The sequence below is a fragment of the Osmerus eperlanus genome, chromosome 4 (assembly GCF_963692335.1).
Source record: "Osmerus eperlanus chromosome 4, fOsmEpe2.1, whole genome shotgun sequence".
Taxonomy (NCBI): domain Eukaryota; kingdom Metazoa; phylum Chordata; class Actinopteri; order Osmeriformes; family Osmeridae; genus Osmerus; species Osmerus eperlanus.
This window is the reverse complement of record NC_085021.1, coordinates 16,066,998-16,082,173: the sequence shown is the minus strand read 5'-3', so window position 1 is coordinate 16,082,173 and position 15,176 is coordinate 16,066,998. Positions and strand designations below refer to the sequence as shown.

The 15,176-nt window shown below is 40.0% G+C and overlaps 1 protein-coding gene across 7 annotated transcripts in view; it reads left to right on the top strand.

The window, feature by feature from the left end:
* LOC134019062 (voltage-gated potassium channel subunit beta-2) overlaps positions 1 to 15,092 on the top strand; it is a 41,061-nt gene extending 25,969 nt beyond the window's left edge. For 4 of the 7 annotated variants that reach the window (XM_062459576.1, XM_062459575.1, XM_062459570.1 and 1 more), the window contains 14 exons: positions 1,216 to 1,259; positions 1,454 to 1,491; positions 1,903 to 1,982; positions 3,827 to 3,871; positions 6,157 to 6,201; positions 6,577 to 6,620; positions 6,704 to 6,790; positions 7,605 to 7,649; positions 9,036 to 9,121; positions 9,274 to 9,394; positions 9,524 to 9,618; positions 10,202 to 10,322; positions 10,931 to 11,019; positions 11,567 to 15,092. In XM_062459576.1, the coding sequence (XP_062315560.1) occupies positions 1,216 to 1,259; positions 1,454 to 1,491; positions 1,903 to 1,982; positions 3,827 to 3,871; positions 6,157 to 6,201; positions 6,577 to 6,620; positions 6,704 to 6,790; positions 7,605 to 7,649; positions 9,036 to 9,121; positions 9,274 to 9,394; positions 9,524 to 9,618; positions 10,202 to 10,322; positions 10,931 to 11,019; positions 11,567 to 11,656 (1,030 nt within the window). In that variant the 3' untranslated portion in view covers positions 11,657 to 15,092. The remainder of the gene's footprint in view (positions 1 to 1,215; positions 1,260 to 1,453; positions 1,492 to 1,902; positions 1,983 to 3,826; positions 3,872 to 6,156; positions 6,202 to 6,576; positions 6,621 to 6,703; positions 6,791 to 7,604; positions 7,650 to 9,035; positions 9,122 to 9,273; positions 9,395 to 9,523; positions 9,619 to 10,201; positions 10,323 to 10,930; positions 11,020 to 11,566) is intronic. The other 3 variants (XM_062459577.1, XM_062459571.1, XM_062459573.1) reach the window with 1 other exon arrangement.
* The last annotated feature ends 84 nt before the right edge of the window (positions 15,093 to 15,176 follow it).

The following is a 15,176-nucleotide window of genomic DNA, read 5'->3' as shown; positions in this document are numbered from 1 at the left end:
TTATTTTGGATTGGCTTATAAAACACTGTCGTACATGTAAGGTTTTCTTCATCTGCTGTTACTGTACTCGGATAAACATATATATTATTTTTTGTTCTAATTACTCCACTTTAACAGCTCCATGTCCCATAGTTATTCAACATATAGCACGTACTGCAGCACACTTAAAACAAGTGTAGAGGTGTGAGTGTGTTTTCACTGGCAAGACAGCATATGAGTGTGTAATAGTGACTGTGTGTGTGTGTGTGTGTGTGTGTGTGCGTGTGTGTGGGTCCGGATCTTCATGTTCATGTTCACTCATTTCAGGCCTCGTACAAGGTTATGTTTCCATACAAAACTAAATCAATAGAATAGCTAGCACAGCAACATCTCACCTTGGTTGCAACTCTGTGAATACTTCAGCTCAGGCAAGAAATAATTCTCTGCATGTACATGAATAACACAAGTCAATCCATTCAGTCCTCTCCACTTCTCAAGGTAACTAACAGGGTTAGGGTTTGTTATTTTTGTCTCACGTTAGGTTGTCTTTTGTATCCCCGCAGGTTGTCAATTCAATGGAAACTGGAGCATTTTGTGCGACATAATTTAGGCATTTCAAGGTTAAGCACATTTATCGAAGAGGAAAGGCAGGACATGAAAAGAGTGGGAAAGAGAGAAAGTGGCAGATAGATGGTGTCGTGCATGACTTGGTGGCCCTCATGTTGTGGGTGGATGAGAGAAGAGCTCTGTAACCTTGGATCTTGGTCAATCTGAAGGATGAATAAAACATGCTTCCCCAGCCTCCTCCTCACTTCTTTCTACATCCAGGGCTGTAGGGTACTGCATGGTCAGAGGGAATGCTGGAGGTGAAGGATAGATAACATTAATGCCATTGATTAACCAAAAGGTCCACACAGTTGATCCAAATAAAAGGCAAAAGGCAAGAATGAGGCCTGGGTACCAGTATCCAGCCCTCATTTTCAAGTTCCTAACTTTTCTTCAACAAGTTTATACTTTCATCCTAAACACAAGGTTTTCTATGAGGAACTGTTGCCCATGTTCTGCCTGTACTCTACCTCCATTGGGAGATCACAGCACAGCATCAATGGATCTGTGTATCAAACTGTGACACTGCATCCTTCCAGACACTGAGCTCACATCTTGAATTAGACCTGTGTTTTGTTTTGATCTGTGTGCCCAGAGTTCATGTCCATGCTCTCTTGTTTTTGTTAACAGAAACCTGGGCAAGTCTGGACTGAGGGTGTCCTGTCTGGGATTAGGTGAGGGTGCAGGCTTAGTGATCCATCACATGCCTTGATTAGTATTTTATAAAATAATGTGTTGTTTTTTCACAAAGAATACCAATCAGCAGAGACACATCTGGCACACACCTGGCACACAACTGACAAATGTGTACACCCTCTTCTCCCCAAACACAAAGTTAGTACTCTGACTGTCTCTTCTCTTTACACAGGCACATGGGTTACCTTTGGCGGTCAGATCACAGATGAGGTGAGACATAATGATGACTTCCTTTAAAGATTTTTGTGCCTTTTTCAGCTTTATTTATATCGATAGAGACAGGAAAGCAGATAGAAAGAGAGGGGAAGACATGCAGCGAAAGGTCCGTAATCAAACCCAGGTCCCTGCAGGAGGGCCTTAGCCTATGTTGTATGCACATTTACCCTGTGAGCCACCGGTGCACCCCAACATGATGACTTCCCAACTGTTATTTACCACAAACCCCACCAGTCACTGAGTCACCAGTGACTCAGTGACTGGTGGGACAGCACATGATTCAGTGGCTCAGATGCAGTCCATAGAGGTCAGCTGTAGTCGAGCAAAGCAGTTCAATACGGATGATGTCATGTCCCCTCAGTCTCTCCGGTCTCAAACACATCTCTCTCTCCTGTTGTTGCCCAGGTGGCCGAGGAGCTGATGACGTTGGCATACGAGAACGGGATCAATCTATTTGACACAGCAGAGGTCTATGCTGCAGGGAAGTAAGTATAAATCTTTATACCCTGACACACAAAGACACACACACACACATGCTCACACATACCCTCACAAGCACACACACCCTCACAAGCACACACAACCTCCCACACTATGTTCTCTGCTGTTTGCTGTCCCCTTCTGTATGAAGGTCATATGAAGGTCTGTATGAAGGTCGCTTCATACAACCACTGGTATGATCTCCATAGCATTCTATATGTTAAGTTTGTACAGTATGCTCATACTGTTGTTGTTTTTTCATTTGTATAGGTAACCATTTTAAATATGCTTTCCCTTTCCCATTTTCTCATCTTGCCTGCTGCAAGGCCCCAATTTCCCCTTTGAGATCAATAAAGTACTGACTACTACTAGTACTAGTAGTACTACCAGTATTTTTGACTAATGACAAACCCAATTCATACATCTTTACAAATTGTTGAAACAATTGCCATGCTGCACCAAAACTGTTACCTTTTACTTCTGTCTCAGTGTTGGACTGTGATGTCAAAACAACATCACTGAACTGAGCTGAGTTACTTTTAAGCTACCTTTAAATCTTGGGTATGTTGAAAAGACACAGGAAATGCAGTCTTCTGCAGGTCCAGAGGAAGAGATTGCCTCAGCTCCTTTGAAGGTCCCTATAGGCCATCTCAGAAAGGAAGGGAATGAGAAGACGGCATTTAAAACAATATTGCACAAGCACATCTTCACCTGCATTGCAGTGCGGATAGTGTATTGTACTGTAGAGTGTGTGTGCCAAGATAATTCCTTATTTCATTGAGGACACTGTGTTCTTTACTTTAAAGTCATGTCACCAGTTCAAATGGTTTAAGAACAGAAAAGGTCACTCTGACGTGAGACAAATTGCATTGAAAAATAATTAATTAAGAGACAAATCAATACTGGAATTATATTAGCTGCTGTCCACACGTTAATTGTATAACATGTCAAGCAAGACTTAGCCATTTGCACATCATTTATGTGTTCATCTTAGGTGCAGTGGATGTGTGTGTGTGTGTGTGTTTGTGTGTCCCTTTGACACTACGCTATAAAATAGAATAGGTTCAGAAAAACTAGACGTCCATACTGTACAATAAATTTCTACAATTCTAATCACTGAATGAAGTGCTGTAACAATGAAACAGCTGGTTTATGTCAGGGTGATATCCCATCCATACACAGCTGAGCATCACTGTAGGAGTTTGTGCCTGTCTCTCTTTATTTACATTTACAAAATTAGTAATTTACAAGACTCTTTATCCAAAGCGACTTACAAGACTTACTTTGTGCTAGAAAGATTCCAACACACATGTCACACACACACATACTGTACACACCCCCCCTCCCCCACACAACCCGGGCAGAGCTACTTGATAGGAGCTGTCACATAGAGTCAGATGTGCTTCATGGGAAATGATGAGAGCCATTCATGAAGAACATATTGGTCCTGGGGGCAGAGATGTTACATCTGTCGTTAGAGGCAGCAAGCCCCCCTCCACACACGCGTGTGCGGGCACACACATTCACATAATACACCAAAAAGAGAAAAACATATAATATAGAAATTGGGCACAAGGTAAAGAAGAGTAATAGAGAGAGAAAGAGTGAGAGAAAGGGACAGGCTAAAGAAATGAAGGAACGGAGCCAGGAAGATTGTGCCTCATAAATACCCTGCTTCATTACCCTCTTCCACCCAGACTGAGGAATCCACTCTTCTCTCAAATGTTGCAAATATGTGCTCTGAAGCTCAAAGTAATATCTAAACCTCATTGTGCAACATGCCCTTAGCATTCTATTCATGATGCCAGCTATTATAGTAATTACCTGTAATGGTGTTTTTCTCTCCCAGGGCTGAGGTTGTTTTGGGGAATATAATTAAGAAGAAAGGATGGAGGTAAAATGTTTCATCATGAATTGCATGTTTCTCCTCCTTTGTGCATGAACTGTTTTCTAGCTTGCCCAGTGGCTGTTTTTGGTGTTTCCCATATTTAAAAGAAAAAAGGAAATGCCCACCCACACAATGTTCAAATGCTGCATTTTGTTAGCGTATCAGTGTTTCTGCACCACTGAATTTAGCTCAAATCAGTGTGATGAACCAAGACAGAGCCTACTCCTTTTACGCTCCTGTTTCGCCCGCGAGACAAAAATGCTGCCTCCCCCTTCCTCAGTTACGACGCACTAAATTCTAAAAAATATATTTTTTAGACGCTACACATGTTATACATCGTTGGAAAGCTACGATTCTTGTGCTTCCATTGAAATAAACCAATTCAAGATCAAGTCGCAATAGCAAGCAAAGTCAACGTCTTTTTCCGGTGAACATTCCTTCAACAATGCCAAAGAAAAAAGTTGTACTCACCCTAAGTTGTTCAAATAGGTCCAGGTGTGCAAATCATGCCATCAAAACTTGATCTGCGTAAGTCCCAAGGGTTCAAAGTATCTAACCATGTAAAGTAATTCGTCCAAATACAATGTTTTACGTTCATGAATAGCCATTATCCTTTGTTTCATTATGCAAGTTAGCCGACGGAAGAAACAACTTGTTCACATAAAAGTGTTATTTTCTCCGATTTATCAACGGAGTATTTACAAAATGAAGGTCTCAAAATGTCCGTTGAACCCTCCCCTTTTGATTGACACCTTGTTCGACCCAATAGGAGCTTCCATGCCCCGTTGACAGCCCTCTAAAGCCAACTAGGTCTGTGCGTCCTGCCCCCCCCCGCCCCCCCCCCCCACACTCGTTCTAAACAAATTTCTCGAACTGGCTTCGACTGGCTCTGAAATTAGCTCGTTAGCCTTGTAGCTGACAGCTAGCTGAAAATGCCAATACCTCATTTGTATGCGTCTGTGGAGCCTTCAAAATAACAGTCGATTGCGCAATATGGTTGACAGAATCAGTGTTCTTTGTGCGCCAATCCTTGGAATCAGATAAAGCACTCCAATGTGTTCATGCTTCAGTTTTTGTGTTTCAGTATTACTAATTAGGGATTTAGCTATTATATATGATATTTCTAAGTACCAGAGATGGGCCAGAGATAACAATTATGAAAAATAATACCTTTTTATTTGACCTTGACCTTGGTTACAAAGGGTCATTTTGGAGTCTCCAAAAGACCCTTTTAGAAAATTCCTGGATGTACTCTTATAAAAACATGTGTCAAATATGAATATATTGTGGTATTATGTTTGACTTTTGATTTGAATTGGGTAAGGCTTCAACCTGTGGTCCAATTTAGTCTTCCAGATAATACCTACCACCTCTAGGCCTCTTCAGGCCTCTGTTTTCAAAACAAAATCTAGGCGGAAATAGAAATTTTCACTTTCCTTGTGTTCAAGCTTCTATTACTCAACACTAGAAGGACTGACAGGGGTCCTGACAACAGGGGACATAACTTCAGAGTGTCAGCTTTCAAAAGAGATCATTTACATGCATGTACTCCAAATGGTTCAAGAACAGCTTCCAATTTACTTTGGGTATGCTGTTTAGGCGTTTTCAGGCAAATTTAACAGGAACATGAAAAGGTTAAAAGAGAATTTTCAATTGAGGACAGCATTCGGATGAAAGTTGTCCCAAATGTGTCTTCCTCTTAACTGTAAAGACATTCTTTTAAAGTTAAAATGTTGGGTCAGTGAGATCTGACTCGCTTTGTTTGTTACTTCTTTACAATGCACTATTTTATGAATAAAGCAGAGCACTTACTTATAGTAGTAGTTGCCTACAGGGCCATTAGGCACAGACAGTCAATAGCATGGAAGCAGCTAGGCGAAAGACTAATGCTGCCCATGCTGTATCCCTTCTGCTCATCTGAGGAATACAGCTCTTTGTTACTATGCTATTTTTTACTGTGGCTTTGCTTGTTTCTATAATTGGCTAGTACTATACTGTAATTATGTAAATCACACCCATTGCATTAGATTAAGTTTTTTTTTTTTTTCATTCAAATTATTTTATGGGAGCTAGGGAAAATGTTAACAAAAGCTCCACAATGTAGGTAATTTTGCTGTACAATACATATGTGTTTTTCGTATTTTTCAGATGTTTATACAGAACTTTATTATAATTTTTGACAAGATACTTTTGATGAAATATGAATATGATAATGACTCCTTGAATGAAAATATGTGAAGGGATTCGTTAACCAGATGTCATTTTTCTGACCTTAATTTTTACTTGAACAGACGGTCCAGTTTGGTCATCACTACCAAAATCTTCTGGGGAGGAAAGTATGTACTCAATTATTTAGCTCGTTAGTTAGTGTGTGTGTGTGTATCCTGTAGTGGGGAGCTCTCACAGCAGAGAAGCAGCAGAGCTTCACTTTAATTGATTCCTGAGAGGAAGCTGGTGTGATCCACCCCCTGTTTGGATGCCCTGTCAGGGAGGACAAATTAAAGGTCCTGGCCTTGCACTGACAGGAAGCAGGAATATTCATTATAACCCATTATTACATTCATAATCTCCAACTGTGAGCTTCAAGTATAATTTACGGTTTACTGAATGTACTACAGTATTATGAACTGTAGGTTGTGAAAGTGTAAGAATAGAGTAATAGGGTTTCATTTTGTAATGAAATAAACAACTATTCTGTTTTGGGTTTTCAGAGCAGAAACTGAAAGAGGGTTGTCGAGAAAACACATTATTGAAGGTAAGCCGTTTTGTAATTTAGAATTTCGCCAATGAACAGATAATCCACAAAAACATATGCAATGATGTGTATGTTTCTGACAGGTTTAAGAGCATCATTAGAGAGACTTCAGCTAGAATATGTGGACGTAGTCTTTGCCAACAGACCAGACCCCAACACACCGATGGAAGGTAGGTGCACAAGTCTGAATGGCAGTTTGTTCAATACTTAGTTTTTACTGCTTCAGTGTCTATTGAGTTGACATCATGACCCATGAAATGACCTTTATGCATCCAGCTGGCATGCTGGCAACATTCCATGATTTTGCAACATGACATAGAGAAGGAGCATGTGTGGCATCATCACTTTCTTGATTGTCCCATTTCAGTTCTGTCCAATCTAAGACGAATAGAACACATCATACTTACACAATACTGAGTGACAGAAAATGAAAACGTGCTCTTATATGACACAAATCTGCTAACAGTCAGTTTGTGGACATGCATGGACATCTGTGTCGCCTGTAAAAATGATAAAGTACATCCTGTTGTAGCCATAACTGACTACAACAGTAAAAATACAATAGTAAGAATTTGAATCAAATTAGATTGCATTATATGTTCTGTACCATGGATGCGTGCGTGCTGAATGTGAAATGATTATGGCTCTGCTGCCAAAATTGCATTCAGATTAATTAGATGGCAGAAGCACATAGTTTTGGGGTATGCATCTAGTTCTTAGCACAAGCCTGGGAATGCTTGGATCGCTTGGTAGTGAAGGAAAAAATTGTTTCCTTGATCAGGGTACACTATTGCTTGAAGCCTTGCATCCACCAAAAAATCTCAAGCAAAGGAGCATAATTTCTATTCCTTTTTCTAATCTTCTATTTTTAATTTTAAAACTCTCTTGCAGTGCATGATGGGTAGCCCAGAGTTTTTTTTCTGTCTTTTCATTCACAGAATGGTCAAACTCTTCACAATCCTTTTGTTTTGCTTTCGTCACCAGGAGACCCATTTTACACATCAAAGTCCAGAACATTCATCATAGAAGGTACATGGTACCCTCAGTGAAAAATATTCACAACCTCTCCAAAAAAGGCATTTTATGGCAGAGACTTGGTATAAATAATACCTGTTGAAAACTCCAGTGAGTCCATAAAATGCTGTACTTCCCTCCCAGTGGTGCAGTAGAAGGTGAAGCACCTTAAATTTAGTGATTGATGCGGGCTGTTTGATCTATAAAAATATCTTGCAAATTAATTTTGGAGAAGGCCACTGAATTGACGGGCCACTCATTCATTGTTTTATTTATTTTTTTGCGTCTAATTTCTCATTATATCAGTATTCGTTGCAAGATTACCTTCCTTCTTTTAGTTTCTTCTTAAATTTCACTTTATTTTAGTAGTAGGACTACACGTCACTGAATATTTCTATTTACTAGTAACTCACAGTGTTATTTTGAGTGTTGCATCTGAGTTACTTTTGACGTATTTTAGATGGTACTTTTTGTTTACAGTAGTTGCCCAATGGTTTGGAATAGGCCTACGTTACTTATTCATAGAAGTAAGCTCCAGGAAAAAGTTACCATGATCACATTCTGGGGACAACTGTGCCAGTAAATAGCAAGGACATACCAAACAGTGTGTATCTCCATATTTCTCCATCTCCATTATTCTTGCCTGTCTGTCATTGTTTCTAATTAAATATGAATAAAACTACTTAATAAAACTACACCACTCAACAATGCTCAAGTGAATGCTGAGGTGTACACATTAATGTGCACTTTAGAGCTATACTAAAGCTGGGCCACCTTTTCAAAGAGATTGGGGGTTTTCTGTCTGGTCTGGGCCCCTTTTTCTCTTACAGATGGCCTGGTTCAAGTTATTTTGCAAGATGACTGCTCCTGTTACAGCCCTTCTTTGTCCTGATTGCAGTATATTTCCTTTGCCAGAGCATGGTTCTCTCTTTGTCAACAATGTTGACTTGTTCAGTTGTACAATTGACCTTATTTTGTACACCTTATCATGTTCTTTTCCTCAGATTGTACCCCTCTCAACCCCCTGTGTCAAAGGAGTGTGCCATTTAGAAGTTTATGTTAAACTTTGCCTCGCAACACGATTTCATGAACTGTTACGTTGTTCTATACTCTATACTATTTGCAAACACAAAAACTAATTATTCTGGATACATTTTACCCTGTCAACCCATGTTTTAATCTGTCAGTCAAATATGTAGCTGTTCATGGTCATATGGCATTGTAAAGGCATTTATTTTCTTTTGCACTCCTTTGTTCCACTTCTATTCCTCTGTTTTTGTTTTTGCTTTCCATCTCAGTTAACACTTCCTGAAGCCTTGATCCTCTCTTTCATTGTGGCCCTTACCGCTATTAATATTGAATATCTGGGCCCAGGTTAAATATTTGCATTTTGATTGGCAGAGACTGTACGAGCAATGACCCATGTGATCAACCAGGGGATGGCCATGTATTGGGGCACCTCACGGTGGAGCTCCATGGAGATCATGGTTAGCCATACTGTTGCATATCTGTAAAACTGTGTCAAAAAGTTTAACACACGTCATATTATGTACTGCATACCAATCAGTTACAATACTCTAAAGATTGAACTTGGTTATTTGCCGATCAGTTGACTGTGATACTCTTGTCTGTCCTGTAGGAGGCGTACTCTGTGGCACGGCAGTTCAACTTGATCCCGCCCATCTGCGAGCAGGCAGAGTACCACATGTTCCAGAGAGAGAAGGTAGAGGTGCAGCTCCCAGAGCTCTTCCATAAGATAGGTGAGTTTCGCTTTAACACTGACCTCTGCTGACCTGCTAAGAAGATTGTCAAGCCGGTGAGGCACCTGCCACAGTAAAAAGGTCACCAGTTGTTGGATAATAAAGCTGTTCATTACCACACTTGCACAGGTGTAGGTGCCATGACGTGGTCCCCATTAGCTTGCGGTATCATCTCAGGGAAGTACGACAGCGGGGTACCCCCGTACTCACGGGCCTCGCTTAAGGTAACGCTTGACCTCTGACCCTGTACATCATGTGTATCGGTTGAACTTTCGCATCTTAATTGCCCTCGATCTGTGTGCGGTAGAAGCTTTCTCTCCTTTCGACTGGTAATTACTAAATCGTCATTATTGTGTCTGAAATAGTATTTGGCCATACATGGATTGATTTCCTCTACATCATTCACTCCCATGAAGGAAGCAGACAGTTTGCCAACATATATGAGTACTCATTAAACCTATACCAGAAACATCACTGGTGAGGAACACAGTATACTGATCTTAAGGGATATGGAATCCATAATTGAATCTTTAACATAAATTAGTAAAGAAAAAAATATTTATATTCGGCTTCTTGGGGATGAAAATCAACTTAGTTTTTTATGGTGGGTTTGAATTCATATTTGTTGGTGTCTTTTAACACATGTATTCAAAGAGGTGCTGTCATAGTGTGGGAATGTCTGCAAAGTAACTGTCCACTACCTCAGTCTTTGGAATTGTTAGGCAGTCACCGGTATACAAAAAGACAATGGTGGGGTGAATTCTGGGTCCTGTAGTCCTGAGCGGGTGTGCTGTCTGTCCGTGACAGGGTTACCAGTGGATGAAGGACAAGATCTTGAGCGAGGAGGGACGTCGTCAGCAGGCGAAGCTGAAAGAGCTGCAGGCCATCGCAGAGCGACTGGGCTGCACTCTGCCCCAGCTCGCTATCGGTAAAAATAAAATAAAATAGAGAAACACCTGCCGCTCTCTCTTTTTCTGTCTGTCTGTCCGTCCTGTCCGTCCTGTCTGTCCTGTCCCTCAGGAAGTCCACACTGTCTGTCCTGTCCCTCAGGAAGTCCACACTGTCTGTCCTGTCCTTCAGGAAGTCCACACTGTCTGTCCTGTCCTTCAGGAAGTCCACACTGTCTGTCCTGTCCTTCAGGAAGTCCACACTGTCTCATTTTGTTCAGTTTGTCCTGTGGGAGCTCAGGGTCCGTCTGTCACTGTCGTGTTCGTACTGTTGGCTCTTGGTTTTACTGTAATGACTGGGATTGGAGATGAGAATGTTCGAAATATAAATTTGTACTCACCAGAACTCGCTGGTTACCATATACAACAAAGGATTTCTCTCTCTCTCTACACACACACGCGCGCGGGTGCACACACACACACACAGAGTTTGACACCGAAGTACTGCTTATTAACCTGAAATCTTGCTGAGTCCTCCTCCATCACACAGGGTCAATAAGGTTTTGTTGTCTTACACCCACTGTGTTAAAGTGTACAGTTTCTGATGCTGCTGTCTTACATCGTCCTGCGGTATTGCTCTTTCCTGCAGCTTGGTGTCTGAGGAATGAAGGAGTAAGCTCAGTTTTGTTGGGGGCATCCAGCGCAGACCAGCTGATGGAAAATATAGGAGCAATACAGGTGAGAGAACACACACACAGTGTATCTCATCATTAAAACAACCTGAACCTGGCATTTTGATAGAATTGTAATGTATCAGTATTTTAATTTAGCACAAATGGGGATTTGACACTTGATACTGTAAAATGTTATAAAGTATTTCATTTCTAGAACACTCAGGGTTTTTGTGGTGGAGGTTTGATTCTATTTTTAGTCAGATGGCGAAGCGATTATTTTCTTCAGAATCGACTCTGCTTTGTTTTTGTTTACAGAACGTATGCAGCAGTGTGTACAGAGACCCACATTAAGCCCCATTTTGAATGTGCAACAATGGAAAAAAATCAAATAAATACAAAATTGTAAATGATGTACAACAACTTATTTGAAATTATATTGGAGTTCTACTGTACCTGTATGCATTTGTATACGATTGTGATTGACATGCACAAATGTAGCTCTTTCTATTAGCCCCCACAGGTCAATATTCCAAAGTCCTTCTGTAAAATATAATGGTTGAAGTGTCAGTTTGATGTTCTCTTTACATAACCTCCACTTCTCTCACCTTCAGGTTCTTCCAAAGTTGTCCTCCTCCATTGCGCATGAGGTGGACAGTATCCTAGGCAACAAGCCCTACAGTAAAAAGGATTACAGATCCTAGAGTTGGACTGTTGATGGACGGAGCTCGAGGCTGCCTATTCCCGTCTTCGCCCCAGCTTCTTCTGAATGAAACAGCAGGAAATATATAGCCATTGAACAGGGTGGGAATGTCTATTACAATATGCAGAAATCTTTTCTCTCTCCCAACCCCAGACACAGAGCAGAAGTGGGGTACTCTCTAAACCATTGGATTAAGCAGATATGTTTGTTTGATTATTTCAGTTGGCTTCTTTACAAAACAATTTGACTCATTGTAAAGCAGGGGTTTAAATGCACTTCATAAACGTATTTAACAATTATCTAAGAAAGGTTTTCAAAAGCAGTTATTTGCTCTAGTTCCTCAACAGTCAATCTAGCACTTTAGAACAAGGCAGGAAGTTAATTTCATATTAAACCAAAGCTTTTTAAACTGCACCATGAAAAATCCATAGATAACTAAATGTGTGGCCATGCACTATTCTATATAGTAAATTGTATTTGGCCATGTGCCTACATAGGGTGCAGATTAAAAAAGAAGTACTGTAAGTATCATGTAGAATGCATATCATGCATACAGAAAAGGATTCATTCAAGCATGGGTATGCTTTGACATTTAATGCACATACAGTACACAACATCCATTGGTGTTGTTATGACAGTTTCAACTGTTTCAACATTTGGCCTGCAATAGCCTCCCTTTTCTGTTACACGTGTCAGCATTTACAGGTGTGTGTCTTGTTTCATTCACACCTAGTGGTAATGTCATAAAATAGCTCAAATACATGAAGCTGAAAATCAAACCACCCCAGTGGAAAGGGTAATGTTGAATGTTGAATGGTCTGATAGTGATGTGTCCTGTTCTGTCATTCTATCCCCACTGTTCCATCCCTTAGTGTCCAGCGTACGCTCCACGACTCACCCTAAGATTGTGGACCAACTAACAGTGTGCTACAGTGTTGTCTTTCACAGAGCACGCAGTGAGCACATTCTTGCCTCAATAACTCTTGTCACATTCTATAAAAGCTGTGTATCGGGTTACTTGCATGTGCATTTTGGTTTTTCAACATTTACTTTTACAGAACAGGATTCCTTGTGCAGGATTCCTTGTGCAGTTTCCATAAATTGGTACAGTCCCATTATTTGTTGTAGTTAAAAAAATAAATAATCAAGACACAAAATGATAGCTGGATGAGAGAAAGAAATGTATGCTGTTGGTAATTCATTTACAGCAGTCATATATGTGTGTGTTTGTGTGTGTGTTTAGCTCCCTGTAGAGTTTCTGTCACTGCTATAACCGGAAATGAAAACAGTTCACACCGTCAAAGCCAAAGATAATACAAATTCCCTTTATAATGTATGTACTGCCCCAAACAGGCCACTGTTTGTAGGCTACTTGTACATACAGAACTACATGTAAAATGGAAAAAAAAAATCCACAACTTGGTTGTGAAAGACTCTTTGTATTTAAGACGTAAACATTCACTACAGTGTATATGGTCAAAATGATGTGGACACCTGCTTGTCAAACCTCTCATTCCGAAATCATGGGTATTGATATGCATTTGGTCCCCACGTTGTTTCTACATCTGTCTCCACTCGTCGGGGAAGGCTTTTCAGTAGATGTTGTAACATGGATGGGGGATTTGCTTCCATTCAGTAACAAGTTCATATACTGAGGTATCCACATACTTTGGGCCATACAGTGTATGTGTTCATCTGATTTACGTCTGTTAAGTGCATCGTGTGTGTATCCCGTTCTCGTGAGGACGGGAACCAATCATGGGATTGAGGTTGATCCCGCTTACATGATATTGTTCAAATAAATTAACAATTCTTTAGTATTATTCTCTCTTCTGATAATTTAACACATACGGTAAACTGACTATGTCATGTTGTGGACAGCACTCACTATCTTGTACTGTATCTACACAACCTGATCCATGTCCCACTCAATTCTAAAATTACCATATTTAAAAGGACATTTTACAAAGTGGCAAACCAATGAATATGGATTGGAGACTGAAAACACAAATCTTCCGCATTTTCTTAAGGCTATGGAAAAGCAAGCATGGATGTCGTACTGCTTGACCTCCGCCAATAGTAAATGTTGTACCAGGAAGTACTGTAGAAGATATCTTGTCATCACATCTTCACTAAACATTTAGTTTGGAATTGATCTATAGTTACCAAATATTTACCAAGTAAGAAGAAAAAAAGCATTTTGACAATATTGTTACCCATTTTGATAGTAAAATATTTGCCGTTCCAATTCACCAGCTCCAGACAGAGCTGAGCTGACCACTGGGCCCCAGGAGCTGTATGAACATTCTGATTAGGCTTTGAGGCTAGCTGAGCCTACTGTTCAACTAAGAGGTTAAAACCATGCACTCAACTGTTGGAACTATAGTTTGTAGCATGGTACACAACTCAAATGTAGCACTGTCGTTATTGTAGTGTTGATACAATCCAAGATCAGTCCTTATTTGGACCACTCATTTTGGGGGCATGGCATAGCCCTGTTATTTATCTTACATGCATATGTTTGATACAGTTTGTCCAACAGACCTATAACTTACAGTATGTGATCTTGTTGAAGGTGGTACTGTTACTGATCGCCTTGGAGTCAAAAACACTCTTTGCTCTCACCAAAGCTCACAACCGAGTTACACAAAGTGAGTGTGTGTGAGTGCGTGCATATGTATGCCCTTGTGTATTAAATGGCTGGTGTGTGCCATGTTTTGTGTTGAGTATACTGTAGTAACGGAAACTGGTAGGGCAACAGTCATATTTGTTGCATGTTGCATTTTTTGAAAACCACTACTCATTGCCCCGGTCTGTGGAGTTCAGAGGCATGTTGATGATGATGACCACTATGTCACAGAAATATACAAGATACAAGAAAAACTAAGATTTTGACGTGTATAACCATATAAACAATCTCTGTTAAGTAAAGGTTTCATGTGTGTCTTCCACATTAACTAAATAACATGTATTGGTCCTAAATGACCATACACCATCCTTTACTGATCAAGGCAGCTGAAGCATCGTGACACACAAAGAAACACTGAAGATAAGAGTAAACGTAATCAATTTAATCTAGAATGCTACTGCTTTTCATAAACTGTACTGATGCTAAACTGTATCATTGTCAATGGTTGTTCATGGTCTTATTTTTTTAACCACATTGTGCTCATACTATGTGGAATCTGTAAAATAGTCGTCTAATTGTACATTTGCAATTTCAAATACATTATGGATTGTCAAATTATCTGTACATAGTTTAAACTGTATATAATGGATCGATATGGCTGTTATCACTTTTGCCTTTGCATTGTTTTTCTGTTTATTTGCAAGCATTGCTTACTGAATTGTGACTGAGGCAGAATTTTAAAATATTCTGTACAGCTTGAATTTATCATATTGAAAATAAATGCTATAATTGAATCAATCATTCAACATTTCCTTTTTTCTCGTTGTTATTGCTCATTAGCATGAATTGTAAACACTGGTGTCACTGTCGTATAGATTGTAAAGAAAAAAGT